This window comes from Pteronotus mesoamericanus, unplaced genomic scaffold, assembly GCF_021234165.1.
Source record: "Pteronotus mesoamericanus isolate MK-2021 breed Mesoamerican mustached bat unplaced genomic scaffold, CSHL_Meso_final contig_130, whole genome shotgun sequence".
Taxonomy (NCBI): Eukaryota; Metazoa; Chordata; class Mammalia; order Chiroptera; family Mormoopidae; genus Pteronotus; species Pteronotus mesoamericanus.
In genome coordinates this window covers 6795592-6811125 of record NW_026555060.1, presented here as the reverse complement: position 1 = coordinate 6811125, position 15534 = coordinate 6795592, and the positions used below count along the sequence as shown (strand labels likewise).

At 34.6% G+C, this 15534-nt stretch overlaps 1 protein-coding gene and 1 pseudogene across 1 annotated transcript in view; both read right to left on the bottom strand.

Moving 5' to 3' along the window:
* Window positions 1-15534, bottom strand: part of BMP2K (BMP2 inducible kinase) — a 117751-nt gene that overhangs the window by 20569 nt on the left and 81648 nt on the right. The window contains exons 11-14 of the mRNA XM_054591946.1: window positions 12168-12361; window positions 11043-11141; window positions 10215-10399; window positions 5669-5826 (exon numbers count right to left, since the gene is read on the bottom strand). Of these exons, the coding sequence (XP_054447921.1) occupies window positions 5669-5826; window positions 10215-10399; window positions 11043-11141; window positions 12168-12361 (636 nt within the window). The remainder of the gene's footprint in view (window positions 1-5668; window positions 5827-10214; window positions 10400-11042; window positions 11142-12167; window positions 12362-15534) is intronic.
* LOC129087732 (uncharacterized) lies at window positions 9681-9814 on the bottom strand (annotated as a pseudogene).

The following is a 15534-nucleotide window of genomic DNA, read 5'->3' as shown; positions in this document are numbered from 1 at the left end:
GATAGTAGCGGTCTGGGAAGCACACTGTTGGGAAAGCAAAACCCTAGAGTCTATAATACCCTGAATACACTCATACTTAATTATTGCTTTGAACAACTAATTCTTAAATATCTTTATGATAATGGATATAATTCCTAGCTCTTATAGCTAAAACTCGGCAAAATCCACATGAAACTTAGGTTTACATTTTTACTTAAAATTTTGCTGTAAAACTAATAAATATTTTGTTAGGGAAACACACCTGACAATTATGGCAGACACACAAAACTTCCAAAACTTAAGAACTAGTTTTCAAATCCAATACTGCAATGGATAACAATGAAATTTTATTTTAGGTGTTCTTTTTCAAGATAGTAACTGTATGCTTGATTCAGGAAGTCAATAACAAATACTGATTGCAGTATGAAAAAAATTTAAAAAATACTTTGTTGTTCAATACTTATTAAAGAGAAGTTAATCTTTGCATATTGCATTGTGTGCCCACCAAAGCAATGCAATATGCAGATCATGTATGATAGCAATGTACATTTGAAACCTATATAATCTTATTAACCGATATCACCCCAACAACTTTAATAAAAAATTAAATTAAAATAATTTTTGAACATTAAAAAAAGAGAGACATTAGTCTCATTGCATATTTCCGAAAAAATAAGACTGGCGAGTACTTTACATAACCAAGAATCTTTAATTTATTGTAGTGGGAAGCCACAGTCATGCCGTAATAGAGGCCTAAAAATCACTGAATCATGGAGGGTACCTGTGGTTACCAATGTTATCAGGCCCTGAGTGCATTTATGGAGGAATTTTAAAACCAGAAGCTGTTTCTTGTAACAGAGTCCTAGACTCCCCCTATTCATTCTTCATTTCCCCAAATCTGGTGCACAAAAGAGAAAGGACAAAGGAAAGGGGACGGGGAAGGACAAATGGAGAGGCTGTCTCAGAGTGATAGCCACAGCATATCACTATCCAAAAGCCCTCAATCTTGAAAAATAAAGAGAGTACATAGGTACTTAGGTCTGAATCAGGACCTGACTTCCCTCCTAAACCATCTGCATCAATCATAATTGCCAGGATTCCTGTGTAAAAGTTACCTGGAACCTACCGCAGATCTAATGAAACAGAATATATAGGTGGGAACTTGGGAATCTACATTTTAATATAATCTTCAGGTTTATAAACTATTGTACCAATGGTTCCCAGAACATAAAAATGCAAAGTTACCACTAAGATTCTTTAAATCCTTACACACTGGTGGGTGACTTCATGGTAAACGTATAAATAGCACCATGTAGTTATGATAAGAGAACAAACATTATGTAGGAGTAAACTACTACTTTTTACATAAGGGTCCCCATAATTAAAAATACGGAGACACGGTTCAATGCAAGGTCAATTTATCCAATTATTTCAAAACAGGTAACAGGATATCACATTGTTCCACAAAATATAGAATTAATTTTTCCACAGAAGATTTATAAAAGGTCATTTAGATTTCCAAAGTTCACATGATAATCTGGCTTCAGGGCACAAAATACAAGATAAATACACATTAATATTTTAAATCATTCATTATTTATAAATAAAAACTAATGAAATATTATATAGAGCTACTTTTGAAATACACAGGCACCCCTAAAATACATTTAAGTTCCACTTTCAAGTAACTGGTTTTCTTTACATTAGGGCAAAACTTTTATTTTTTTCAATATAAGAACTTACCTCTTCCTGCCTTCCTAAAAGAATGTGTTGGTAAATAAAGGCAGTATCTTTTCAAGAATTTTAATTGATATAGATGGCAAAAATTCAGAATTTAAAAATCCCAGAATCAGAATATATTCCATAAAATCTACCTTCAGAAGAATTAGTTACTCTAAAACATTAATTCAGTAGCTTATATAAAAAACAGCTTGAAGAGTCCAAAGATTAATAAATAAGATTTAAAAGTACAGTCTTCATCTGATACTTTTGAAATTGTTCTAATACATGAGAAAATTTCTATTTTTCTGCTCTGAAGGAACCTTAATAGGTCTGATTTAGCTTAACTTGATGAGAATTAATGTTTTACAACAAACTAAATTATATATACAGATGTTTATATCTATTTTACTCTATGGCTTCATAGGGGGAAAAAAAACAGTAGAATTTGCAAAACAGCCACAGTCTTTAGTTCCCTCCATTCTTTTAGTTTTGATGTAATTTGGAAGAAAAAAACAATAAATCCACCATCAACAAAAAGAATTCCATTCCATTAACTATTATTTTTAATTAAAATGTAGAGTTAACACAACTATTTGAACAAATGTAAGTTAAACATTTTCCCAAAGGAAACATCTGTATTCTAATTAGCATTTAATGTGTTAAATATTATGACGATTACATTTCTAAAGTTTACACACTAATCTGGCTGTTTTGGTACAATGTACAATACAAAATATAACTTAAATTTTTTAAAATCTCACCGAGACCAGCTTTATTAATAACACTCAATTTTAATTTAAAGTTTTGGCCTTAAATAGGAACAGGTAAAAAACAAACAAACAAAAAAAAAAACCAAAAAAAAACCCTGGAACCATAAATAATATTCAGTTACACTAAAAGCAAAAGCAAGAAGGATCTGGTTTATTTTATATGTTAAATTCTTTTGCTACTTGGTATATGGAATCAACTGTTTTCTTAAAGATCACTAAAAAAGTTTTTGTTACAATTACTAATATTTTGGAATTTTAGTGTCTTAAAATGTTATTTTAAAGTTACCTTCTGGGCAACACACATAAATAAAGTATTTCCTAGATACCATATCATTTTTCTTTTCTTTTTAAATAAATAACCATGTACCATTTTAAAAATAAAACCTGAAATAGGAATGAATTATTGTGAAAAATAATTAGGTGGGCAATGGCTATATTTTTAAGGAACACATAAAAGGTATTCAGTTTCTCACTGGAAAGCTTCTCATAAACCAAATATAAATTATTTCTGAAAAGCCTTGACAATTGGTGATAAAAACTGCTGGGGTGGGGGAAGAGATGAATTTGATGTTTCAAATGCATCAATGGTGTATTTATTCATTTTGGGAAAGTTGTTAGAGACAGAGAAACCAACCAGTGATGACCAACAATCAACTTTCATTATTACACTGTTAGCTTCCTACAGAAACTCTTAAGTTTCTGGAAAAAGTCTTTAGCCCATCAGCGTAATTTAAACTTGATCTATCAACTAGATCAAATATTAGCTGTCTTACTGCTTATGAGTGAAAGAGGTGCTGGAGCTGACTGAATATTACAGTTAGCAAAACATTAGGCAGAAGACTTTCTAAATTGTATTCTATATGTTACTGATTTCTTTATAAACTTTATTAAAGACATTTGACCTTTCTTGAACACCATTATTATGACTATCAATTACTAAAGGAAAACCAGGCATTTTTCTGTATCTCCTTTCTTGCTGTTACCTGTCACTCTTGATGCTGTGTTTGCACACAAAGTTCCTTCTAATTTGATTTATTAATTGCCAGCTGAGAAAATTGATAGTTTAAATATAATTTTAAATGGTGGTTAAAGGGTAATAACTGCATAGATTGGAGCTAAGGACGTATACAAAAGGTGAGATAAGGGGAGGTGGCATTTTATTGAATGCCCAGACTCTTTAAAGACATTATTTCATTTAATTTTCTTGAGAACCCTAAGAGGTAAAGCATCATGACACTCAGTTTTAAATGAGGAAGTGAGACAGCAGTTAAGTGACTTGAATGAGATTACAGCCTAATTAAATGGCTGTAATGTTCTGGTGCTATTGTGCCAATCTAAGTGCATCAGCATGTGACAGTGATTTCTGTAATTTAGGGATCATCTAGGCAGTTTTCCAAATGGATGAGTTGCTCCAAGTCTGACCTTCACATAAAGCTTCCCCTGCACTTTCATTTGGGACTTAACATCTTGCCATACCTAGCAAGACAATGAAGTCTGAACTCTCTCTAGCACATACATGTGTGCACAAATACATACACAAATTGCTCATGTTATCTGACCTTGAAGTTTGAAAGCAAATAGCCAGATAAGACTTTTACATGCTAAACCAATGTCCATGAAGTTCTGCATACATGAATATTTATATATCATTATTGCCTATATGAAGTAAGTAAAACTTGGGTGTCATTACAAATTCTAGGAAGCTAAAAATAACACATTTTTATAAGGTCAATATAATGTGAATTCTTTACCCAATGTATAAATTGTTTTTTCCAAAAAGGAGAATTTTACCCAAGGAGTGGAAAATACTGATTTAGCGAACCGTTGGTTACTATCCAGTCAGAAAACATTAAAATGGGTATTTTAATTTTCCTATTGCCTTAAAATAATTCTATAAATTTTAATGATCTGGTTATCCCTTGCGTCTCCCTGCCAAGCCCCCAAAGGAGATACTTTGTTTCCTTTTTTAAAACCTTGCTTTGAAGGTCACTCAACATAAATTGTAGGAAAAATGTCAAACAAAAAAGTTGTGGTTAAAAACAATTGTAAAAAATAGATGTAAGATTGGCTTTACCAAAGTTAACAAACCTTTATTAAAGGCTCAGAACTCATTTTATATCTGCATGTAATCATCAATTTAATTTTTGATAATCATATAACCAATACGTAAAATACAAATTCAAATCCAAACAACTATTCTTATATTAATTCAAGGCATTTAAAATTTTACATAAAATATATACCAATTTGGAACAAAGCATTTCATCTAATAAGTGTTCTCACAAGGCCAGTTACCTAAAACACAATAGAAGCTAGGAGTGATTAACTGGGGATCACTAAGATTTTCTTTTCATATGCAGAAATGGGTAAACACACTTGGATGTGCATACACACGTGTATACATACACACACACACACATACACACACACACACCCCCCCCACACACACACAACCCCTCTCAAAAACCTGAAAATTATCTACATACTCCAGAAATAAGCTTTTTGCTCCTATTTGGCAACCTTCCCAAAACACTCCACAGACCCCTTTCCCCTAAAGGAACTCCTAAAATATGTATGGCGAGGATTATCGTATATATTAGGTAGTTTAAGAAAAGGCAATGATTCCAAGTAAAAACAGTGAGATAGCTGATTTAAAGTAGAAAAGAATTTATTTAACTTTTGCCATATCAGGACAACAAAGCAGCCCTTTAACGTCACCACTCATTAAAAGGGCATCACAAAACATTAACATAATGTAGCAGCCCATGTTTTCTTTCAGGCACTTTCAAAGGGCATCTCAGACTCACAATATCTTCTATTGAGTGTGCCAAAAAACAGAGCTTCAAAATGATTACTAGTAAGGCAAGATATGAATGTCTCTGTTTTTATTTGAACGTTATTCTTCCATGTTTTGGAGATATTCTGAACTTAACATCAAAGATATGCAATATATTTAAGTGTCAGGAATCAGTGTATTAGCCGCAATCTTGGGTTTAATAGCTACTAGCAAGCAATTGAGTTCTAATGCACACAGCACAGTTTGATAGTATATATAAAAAAAGGTAGCCTGATTTTTGCCCTCAAATGCACAAAAAGAATTTTCTATTTACCCCCTTAACACAGTCTTTGGCCTTGCTGAATAATTATAGAGCTGTTATTTTACTGGGATGCAAAATAAGCCTTCAAGTGTCCCTTACTTGATCTTAGAAGGTCAAATTCTCTGTCCAAGAGTTCTTCTTCTGTTAACTTGGAGAAATTATCCTCTCCAAAAGGATTCCACCCTGACATATCAGGTGGGTTACTGATGTTCTTCTGATTTGTAATATTTGCAACTGCCTCTTTATCAGCAACTGACCTAGAGTAATAATTAAGAGAGGAAAAAGAAGAAAAACATTAGAATTGAATTTTTAAATGTCATACTTTACAGATGCTTAGAAAAGTGGATTTTGTATTATGATGGAGATGGCAGATAAGGATATGGATTGAGAGAAAAACCACCTGGGATTTGAACAGGCTCCATAAGTGCACTAACTATGTACCCTTGGCCAAGTACCTTAACCTCTCCATGTCTCAGCCTCCTCTCTAAAACAGGAGTAACATTATCTACCTCACAGGATTACTAAGAAGATTAAATGACTTAATATACATGAAGCAAAAAGAGCAGTGTCCAATAAAAAAAAAACAACAGTAAGCACTCAGTAACTATTAACTATTATCATAGTGAACAAGCCTTGAAGTGAGTATCAGTAGCCATATCAAACAGTTACCACTTTAAAATCACTACTTAGTAAGGTGATCCTATATCCTGGTTGAGAAACCACAATAACTTTCCTTCTGACAAAGCATTTTCTATGTAACTACCAACAAATGATTAACTGCTAGAATTGCTTTATGAATTAGCTAAACATATGCGGGTTATTTTCTATATAATAAATCTTTAATAGTATTTAAAGTCTATATAGTCTGAAGCCTGGGATCACTGGTTTTGTGAAAGTTATCTAATAGGCCTCTTGGCTTTCAAGAGAAGATGAGAGTCTAAAGACTTCTTAACCTAAGACCCCTGGTTATCTCTCCGTTCATTCCAGCCTGCAAATACAGGATAGGAATAAGGCAATGTAACAAAGTTGTCAAGTTCATTTCTAATTGAGAGCCAGATTTCCTAATACTGATAATGGAGGAACAATCTCTACATGCTTCTAAAGAAGAATCTCTATTTTGCAAGCCTTGACATGCCCTTAAATTCACCTGCCCCTTAGGAGCTCACTGCCATTGTCACCACACATGTCTTAATAGGAAGAGAGGGCAAAAGCTGCTCATTTTATCCCCTAGCCCAGGCCCCCTCAGTAGAGCTCACCCAAGAATGAAATTCTTAAGAAATTACTGAGAGCTAGAGGAAAGTAAACATAGTAACTGCCCAACAAGATTATACATATAATTCACTTTAGAACTCACTCCGAGAATGCACCAACCACCAAGGTTTAAGCCTGCCTCCGTATGACAGATTCCCATTTCTAAATTCAAAACTACCTTTGAGGACCTTCAAAACTCTAAGTTAAATGGGCATTCCCCTTACTGGCTGTCAGTCTCTTTCAGACTGTTCTGGCTCCCTCCCTGACTCCACCTCCTCCTGTTCCTGGGGTGAATGAATGGGTTCTTCTTGGCAGACTGTAACTCAGTGAGGTCATGGGGGCAGGGACGGGTGCCCTTAAACAGGTGTTAAAATGTCTACAAGTTCTCTGACACTCCACCCTTCCAAGGGGAGAACCAAATTCTCTGCCCTTGATTGTGGTCTAGATCTAGTGACTTGATTCTAACAAATGAAATATGGCTGAAAAATGGCCAGTGTGTGACTAAGTCATAAAAGGCACTGGAGGTTCCTTCTAACCCTTTCTTTTGGACCACTCATCCTGGGGGAAACCAGAATAAATTATTCCCTGTTCAAAGCAGTCTTTGGGTCTCTTAAAGAGAATACTTAAACAGCCTTTTGGAGAGATTCACTGGCAGAGAACTGAGGCCTCCTGCCCAAAGCCATGAGCGAGCCATCTTATCAACAGATCCTCCAGCACCAGTCAAGCTTTCAGCTGCCTGCAGCCACAGCCAACATCTTAACTGCAACCTCATGAGAGACCCTTCCCTGGACATAACCATACAGCTAAGCCATTCGTAAATTCCTGATCCAAAGAAAGTGTGTGAGATGTTTATCATTGTTTTAAGCCACTAAATTTTATAATTATCTGTAGCAACAAATAACTAACACACAGGGAGATTTAAATCATAAATAATATGTGCATAGATGTTTATTTATTTAACTATTATTTGAATACAACATGGTAATAACTCTCCAATATTTATACTAAAGATCTATTAACACAGTGGAGGATAGAAAATTTTAGCAGAACAAAAAGTCAGGAATAAAGGAAAATAATAATGCGACAACATGACCCTTTCCCTCTAAGGAAGTACTTGCTTTCCCATCTTCTACTCAAACATCCCTTACATGTTTAGGGCCCAACATTTACCCCCAATTCTCTTCTCCCACTGACTCAGTCATAAGCAGGAATATCTGCTTACAATTACCTTTTAAATTGTTATAATAGATATCACTTAACATATAATCCTTTGTATAAAGACTGACATTAAATAGGAACAATAATAGTGAAGTAGCATTGAGTCACGACCTGTGGCTGAAGCCGTGTTCCTGTGGGAAGTTCTATGCCTCTATTTTATAATTGGTTCTATCCATCCAGTCATTGCTCCTTTCCTGCACCATCCTCCCACCTCCCTCAACACACAACATCACAAAAGTGGAGTGAAACAAGTCTTAAACCCTTTCACAGATATCCAACCCAGGATTTCCCAAACTGGGATATGCAAGATAATTTTGATGGTACAACTTTTTTTTATTTTAAAATTATACAGAAATTAGAAAAATAGTTATCTAACATATCACACTATGATTCCATGAACAGTATCACTGGAGATGAGATTTGAGCAGACAGAGCTATGGTAATTCACATGAGTCAGAGGTATCAGCACCTCATGCGCTTATGTGTGCTTCAAATCTCTGGATACTCATCTTCCTTTATAACCAATCAGGAGTTTAGATAATAATATGCTATGGAACACTAACATGAATTCTCTCATGAATTTCCAATTCATGACTCCATTCTTTCAGTGACATTACTGTCAAAGGTGGTAACCCTTTAGACATAGAGTATTTTAAAGAATACATAACTGTATGCTGTTATCAGAGATTACAGTTTAATATTTTTGCATTTTCCAACCATATGCACTCAGCAAAATTGGCACTTTTGATGTTAGTTAACATCAAAAGAAAAATCAATCATCTAATTAATACAACAGCTTCATCAGTCTGTTAAACTAAAAGATATCAAGGAGAATATCCTTTTTTTAATGACAAACAAAATTATTCCATTCTTATCCCAAGAGGACTTATTTTCAGGTATGTCTTTTTGCAAATTTATTAGATTGGTACTTGCCATTTCGTAAATTATACTTTAGTGCTTTTAATTTGATTAAAGTATATAATGTTATTTGTTTAAATTTTATTATTTAGAATAATGCCATTGGTTTATTAAAGAAAAAAACACTATGTGGGTAAACCAAAAAAGTTGTAACTAGAGTATGCAAATGAAGAGTTTGGCCAACACTGATCTGGATCTTTAAGCAAGCTTCAATCTTACGACCTGCTCTCCACTTACACATACTGGTCCTAATTCATGCACCTTAATTTTTGATTGAGGAGAGCACTTAACATCAATTTGTTCCTTCCCTCCTTCCCATTGCCTCCTCTCCCACAACACACACAGGTTGTAAGGTAAACTACAACTATATACTTTAACTGTCTCTTGACGTGCATAGCAAACAAGTGTGCTACTAATGTTGCTGTTATTCATGTACAACTCCTAGCCAAAGCTTACAGACACCTTTTCCCACCTCATGATTCATATCCTGAAACAGAGTTGCATGAAAACTTATTCGATCTTCCAATAACCAAAGCTCTAACAGCTACTTCCTCCTACATATATAAACATATTAAGAAGTATTCGTAATGGTCAATGAATTCTTAGCTAAAAAATCCTGAAGATTTCCCTTGTCAAATCTAAGTTTGAGAAAATTTGTATCATAATTTCTTCCTTTATTATAATGCTTTCATATGAATTATCCATGAAAAATAACCCTATAACCAATATATCTGTATAACCAAAGTACACTGTTTCCCACATGTTATGGTAACAATAAGCTTGCTGTGTCATATCATTTTATTAAACTGATTAGAACAGATACTACACTTGATCTTAGCCAAAAGGCCAAGAAGTGATATATCATATCCTTTTAAAAAGGAACCAAATGGCACATTAAAATTTGTTACCTGTTTAAATTAAACCAAATTAGACCATTTTATAATATTAATTGAAAATAACAACATATAAGTTGAAAAAGTTAACTTGTTTACAAGGATTATTTTTTTTAACTAATAAAATAGTAGCTGCTGGATGCTGTTAAGCCTTCTCTACAAATAGCAGTTAGCCAAAATAACTAATAGAAATGTAAGGAAGGATGGGTAAGCAAAGGGAACAGAAGAGAGAACTAGCAAGAGAAAAGGGGGCACTATACAGAAAGGTGAGCTCTAAAGGAATTCAGGAGCCACTTAGTGACTCCACTTCACAATTACACCTACTTCCACAAGAATTCCTTTGCTTTCTCTGGAAAAATACTTGCCTATTGGCACTAGAAGAGGAGTCCAATATGGTTCCAACCTGAGCTGGAAGTGACGAACTATAGGAAACTAAGGCAGGTGAGAACTCTTGAGGGGAGGTAAGATACTCAGGTGATGCCAGCTGCTGAGATTGCTGATGTTGAGCTAGCATTTGCTGCTGCAAGAAAGCCTGCTGATACTGCTGCATCTGAAACAAGAAATGCCATTATACAAAACAACACTCAAATTCACTAAAGCACCATCAGCCCCACACCTATTTACTCTGTTCCTTCTTTTCACATTGGCAAGAAAATCAGAAACTTAAAAACTTACTTATATCTGAAAGAGCAGCTTTCTACTGGAAAAATACAGCAAGGTAAAATAAATCCAGTTAAGAAGTTGTGAAGCTAGGCTAATGTGGCAGGATTCAAAAATTTCCCTTTAAATATTTTAAGATTAAAAAATAGAGTAGCCTAGTTTTTAGTACATGTTGCTCTAAAGAAATGTCAAACTATTCTCTGAAGGAAATGCAATTTTCTTTTGAGTTTATTTTTCTTCAATTGACATTTGTCAAGTGAAAGAGAGATGACAAGAGATCACGGGTAACAGATCCATTTTCCTTATACTAAGAGATAAGAGAAAAATACTATCAGTCAATTACAATGTGCCAAATTCAGGTGCTACACTTCAGCCCACTATAAAGCTGTTTGAGAATACATGGCTGGATTTGATAAAATATGTGTAATTAACTAACTTGAACTGACTTTGAGTAATTCTGAATACTACTACTCATATTGTGAACTCAAACAGTATACTCAGAGAAAAATCTCTAGAAATTATATAACACTTACCATTGCAGGATACTGTGGTACAGAAGGCTGCGGCTGATACACCGAATGCATTAGAAACTGTTGTTGAAGTAACTGTTGCTGCTGCATTGCATGTTGATACTACAATGAGAAAAACAAGTCCATCAATATTACTCACGCATTTTTTTGTGCCAGTCTTCTTTTTTTAAGTATTGATCTTACCATAACACTGACTTGGGTACTCTGGAGTCCAAACACCAATGTAAAATAACTATAGCCAGTGACTATGACTTATATACGCTTATTGAAAATGGTTTCAGAATTATCAATGAAACATAAAAGATTCAAATAAAATCATTTCCAGCAGAGTTTAAGGATGCTGCGAAGAAACCTAAACCTAAACATGTTTGCCCCTTGATGAAAATCCCCAAGTTACTTGTGTCCAGGACTCATTACAAAAACCCACTCTCCTCCATCTCCCCTTCAATGATCTCTCCTGGCCATCACCTACTTAACTACCCTCCACTCAGGGTCTATCAGTCAAGGTCAGAGGAGGGAGACATCCAAGAGAAGCGTCATGCATAGAGCTGGTGCAAAAATATTTCAGGAAATGATGAAAGAATGATGATGACGAGAGTCATTAAGTTTAAAACAGTTCAGTGAAACTAGAAATTTCCACGTTCTGCTGAGGCAAAGAATAAAACTTAAGGTCACTGTTTACTATGTCCCTTTTAATCCTAAATGCCTGCCTCCACCATACATAAACACACCAACACAGGCAAAAATTTAAGAAGAAAACTAAGACAATGTTACTTCTGAAAGCTTAATATTGCCTTTCCAACAACAACTAATTATAGTCTATGGATTTGAACTCAAAATGTAACTAAAAAAAGTTCATCATAGATCACAGGGCTTGCTTATGATGCCAAAATGACTAGATGAACAAATTTGCACAAAACCATGATGCACCTATTTCAGCAGAGTATTCTTAAGTAGCTCACAGGATACATATAAAATGAATATTCTTTAATAGTCAGAAAACTGAGCAAAATGTTTACTTGGATTTAGAGTTCAGGTGCCCAAAATAAGAAAAGGAATTCATTGATATTGAAGAGCTGCATGAATTTCCCAACACTACTTCCGTATCTAAAGTAACAAAAGAACAACCTGCTGCATATAAGCATCCTGCTGCTGCTGCTGCTGCTGCTGCTGCTGGTGAGGATGACGATGCTGTAAATGCAGTTGCTGCAACCTCCAATCCCCTTGCTGCAGTTGCTGAAGTACTCTGTGTTGCTGCGGAGGCTGCTGAGGGGTCCCCTGACCCAGTAAAATCTCAGGACCGTTTCCAGGTCTCAGTGCTCCTAAAGGAGGTTTTCACAAAACTTAATTAACATACTCATGGATTTCAATATAATAGCTGTATTTCAAACCCCTTAATTTCAATAATCATTTAACCAAAGCATTTATATCCGTATCTTATAATACAGATACTTCCAAAGCATATAGTCTAAAGGGATTATTTACATAATTCTAAGTACCATGGAAGTTAATTTTCTCAACTACAACTCTGAACAAGTCAATGGCTTAGAAACATTTCATTTGTCGCGCTTCATCTCTCCATAAACAAACCAGCCATGTCAACTGTTCTATATTTCTAAATTATATCATGCACTGATATGAGTCTTTGCCAAAATGATTCTCTCCATCTAGAATGTTATTTCCCACCAACTGCAATTCTTCTTATCCTTTAAAGTTTAGCTCCAATGTCTCTTCCTTATTCTTTCACCCAATACTTCCACTCAATTCATGCCTTGCACATATTAATTGCTTGATGGATATTTCCTAACTAGGGCCCCAGAGGGACGGGGTAATAACTTATTTCTTAGCATCTTAAAGAACCTTTTATATAACAGATGCTCAATAAGCGCTATGTAGGGAATGTATTAAGACTGGCTCTAAATGGATATTTATTTATAAGCTTCATAAATTTTATCCCCAAAAATCCTATGAATATACTTTTGAAAGTAATGAAAAAGACATACACAACACCAGAAAAAGAAAATGAAATACACTATAATTTCCATATCCTCTTCCAATGAGTTACCATAAATTCAAATGCAACTCTTCAATCCTACAGGGAAAACAGGAGGGAGAATGCAAGGAGGGAGAGAAGGGTTCTTTTTCATCAATATTAGTATCTCCAACCTCTCCAGGCATGAAGTATGATACCTCTATGACAAGATCTTTATAACTATTTTTAATTCTTCCAATTATAAGAAACTGCTTGTTCATTTTAATTACTCCTGAAAATGTTTACAAAAATATAAGGAAGAACATCAAAACCATAAGTGCACCACACAGATATAACCACCATTATCCTTTGAAGTATATTTGTTTCTAGTTGGGAGAGTATTAAAAAGTTATGCTCCTCAGCTATACATTCTTTTAGGACCCTGATGTCTAAGTGAAGAACAGTCGTGGCTCAGGGTGAAACCCAATCATAAACCAATGATCAACATGCAATAACTACCTCACGAGGTTGACTTCTCATCTCACAAACTATGACTTTTCTTTAGTGTCATCAAACTGAAGAGAGTTCCTTGGCTCTCAAGCCAAGGCCACAGAGCAGCAAAAAACATCCAAACAACATCACAATAAGCCCAGATGAAAACAATTCTTTCAAGTACATCATTAAATGCTCCTTCCACTGCTCCCCCATTTTGTAAATGATGAAATTAAGGCTCAAAGAAATTAAGTAAATTCACAAATAAAATTAAAGACAAATGATAAACTAAAAGAAAACATTTATAATATATCTGGCAAAGCATTAATATTCAAAATACATAAAAATAAAACCTTCAGAGCAATAAAAAATAGAGATAAACAATATCATAAAAATTGCAAAAGATAATTCACAGAAGAGAAAAAATGGCCAGTAAACATAAGAAAAAGTACTATAAGTCAGGAATATTAAAATATAAACAAAGTTTCACCTATCAATAGGGAAACATTTTTAAAAGCCAGTACTGTCGAGTGTTGACAAGGTCAGGAATGAAAGGGCACTCACATTGTTGATGTGTAATGTAAAGTTTTGAAGTCTTTTTAGATAGCAATTTGGCAGTATCTAACAAATTTTGATTAAGTGTACTTTTTAACATCTTCCTCAAAAAAGATGCTGTTCTATATTTCTAAATTATATCATGCACTGATATGAGTCTTTGCCAAAATGATTCTCTCCATCTAGAATGTTATTTCCCACCAACTGCAATTCAAAAAAATGTTCTGACATGTAAATCAAAAGTCTGTTATAAGAACTATTAATAATATCAAATATTGGATGCACACTAAACTACTTTAAGTTTATTCTGGGAAGAAAAAGAAGAGAGACCTTTACATTTTTCTCTGAATATTTCTGTACTGTCTCCATATTTTAGAAGAATAGATTTGTGTATTACTTCTTGTATACATGGTGGAAAGCAGTATTACTTTTTCAGCTTATGCTGCAAGCATATAAGAGAAACACTGCCCTGACACAGGGAGCAGGCCCGACTCTCATAGCTAGGTCTTGGTGTTCTCCAGATGAACATAAACAATTTCACAAAATACCAACACCAGGTAAAATCACTCTGTGACCGTGATGGATCAGGACAACAAGACCACTCTCTAATTATGTCTGAAGGTGATGGCAGCGCATTGGACTTCTATAATCATGTCTGAGAACCAACAAAATCAGGACCATCATCCAAACCACAGACGTGACCAAACCTCTTCCTATCCTGCTTAATATGATTCAGTGCTGATTCTTCACCAACTGAGGCCTTGGCTTCCCTCCTTCTGGGTACAATTTATTAAGATACCTAATGATATCACACACCCCCTTCCTGAATGCTTCCATCCAGGGCAAAGCCCCACTTCCTTAAAGCCTTCCCAAAACTACCTGCAACAAGCCCAAATCCTTTAATAAGGCTTCTCAAACATCATTTTACTGAGATACTCCCACAGATTCCCATGGTATGTAAGTTAGTAAACCCATTTGTTCAACTATAGTGTGTTCCTAGTGGTCTTTGGCCAAAGGGAATTGATACATAATTGACTAACAGAATCTCCAACCCAAAAAAGTAAAAAAAAAAAGAGAGAGAGAGAGAGAGAGAGAGAGAGAGTTACACTGAATGTTTAATAATGAATGAGAATTTTTCTAGATATCACATACCTTGTTATTTACTCCTTAAAACAAGAAACATAGTTATTCCCATTTTATAAAAGAGAACACTGAAGTTCAGAAATGGAAAAATGGGAATTGGAGACAGGATTTCAAGTTCCCCTACTTTCCCCTCTCCATGAACTACTCCTCTGTCTGGTATACCTGATCACCACAGAGGAATGCAGCAATACATCAGGTTACATAAACATTATCTCCACTGAGCACATATTTTACTTCATAGTAATAATAGTAGTTAATAGGTATTCTTAAGGACATATATGGCAAGCATTGTATTAAGCAGTCATTAATCCTCACAATAATCCTATAAGAAGT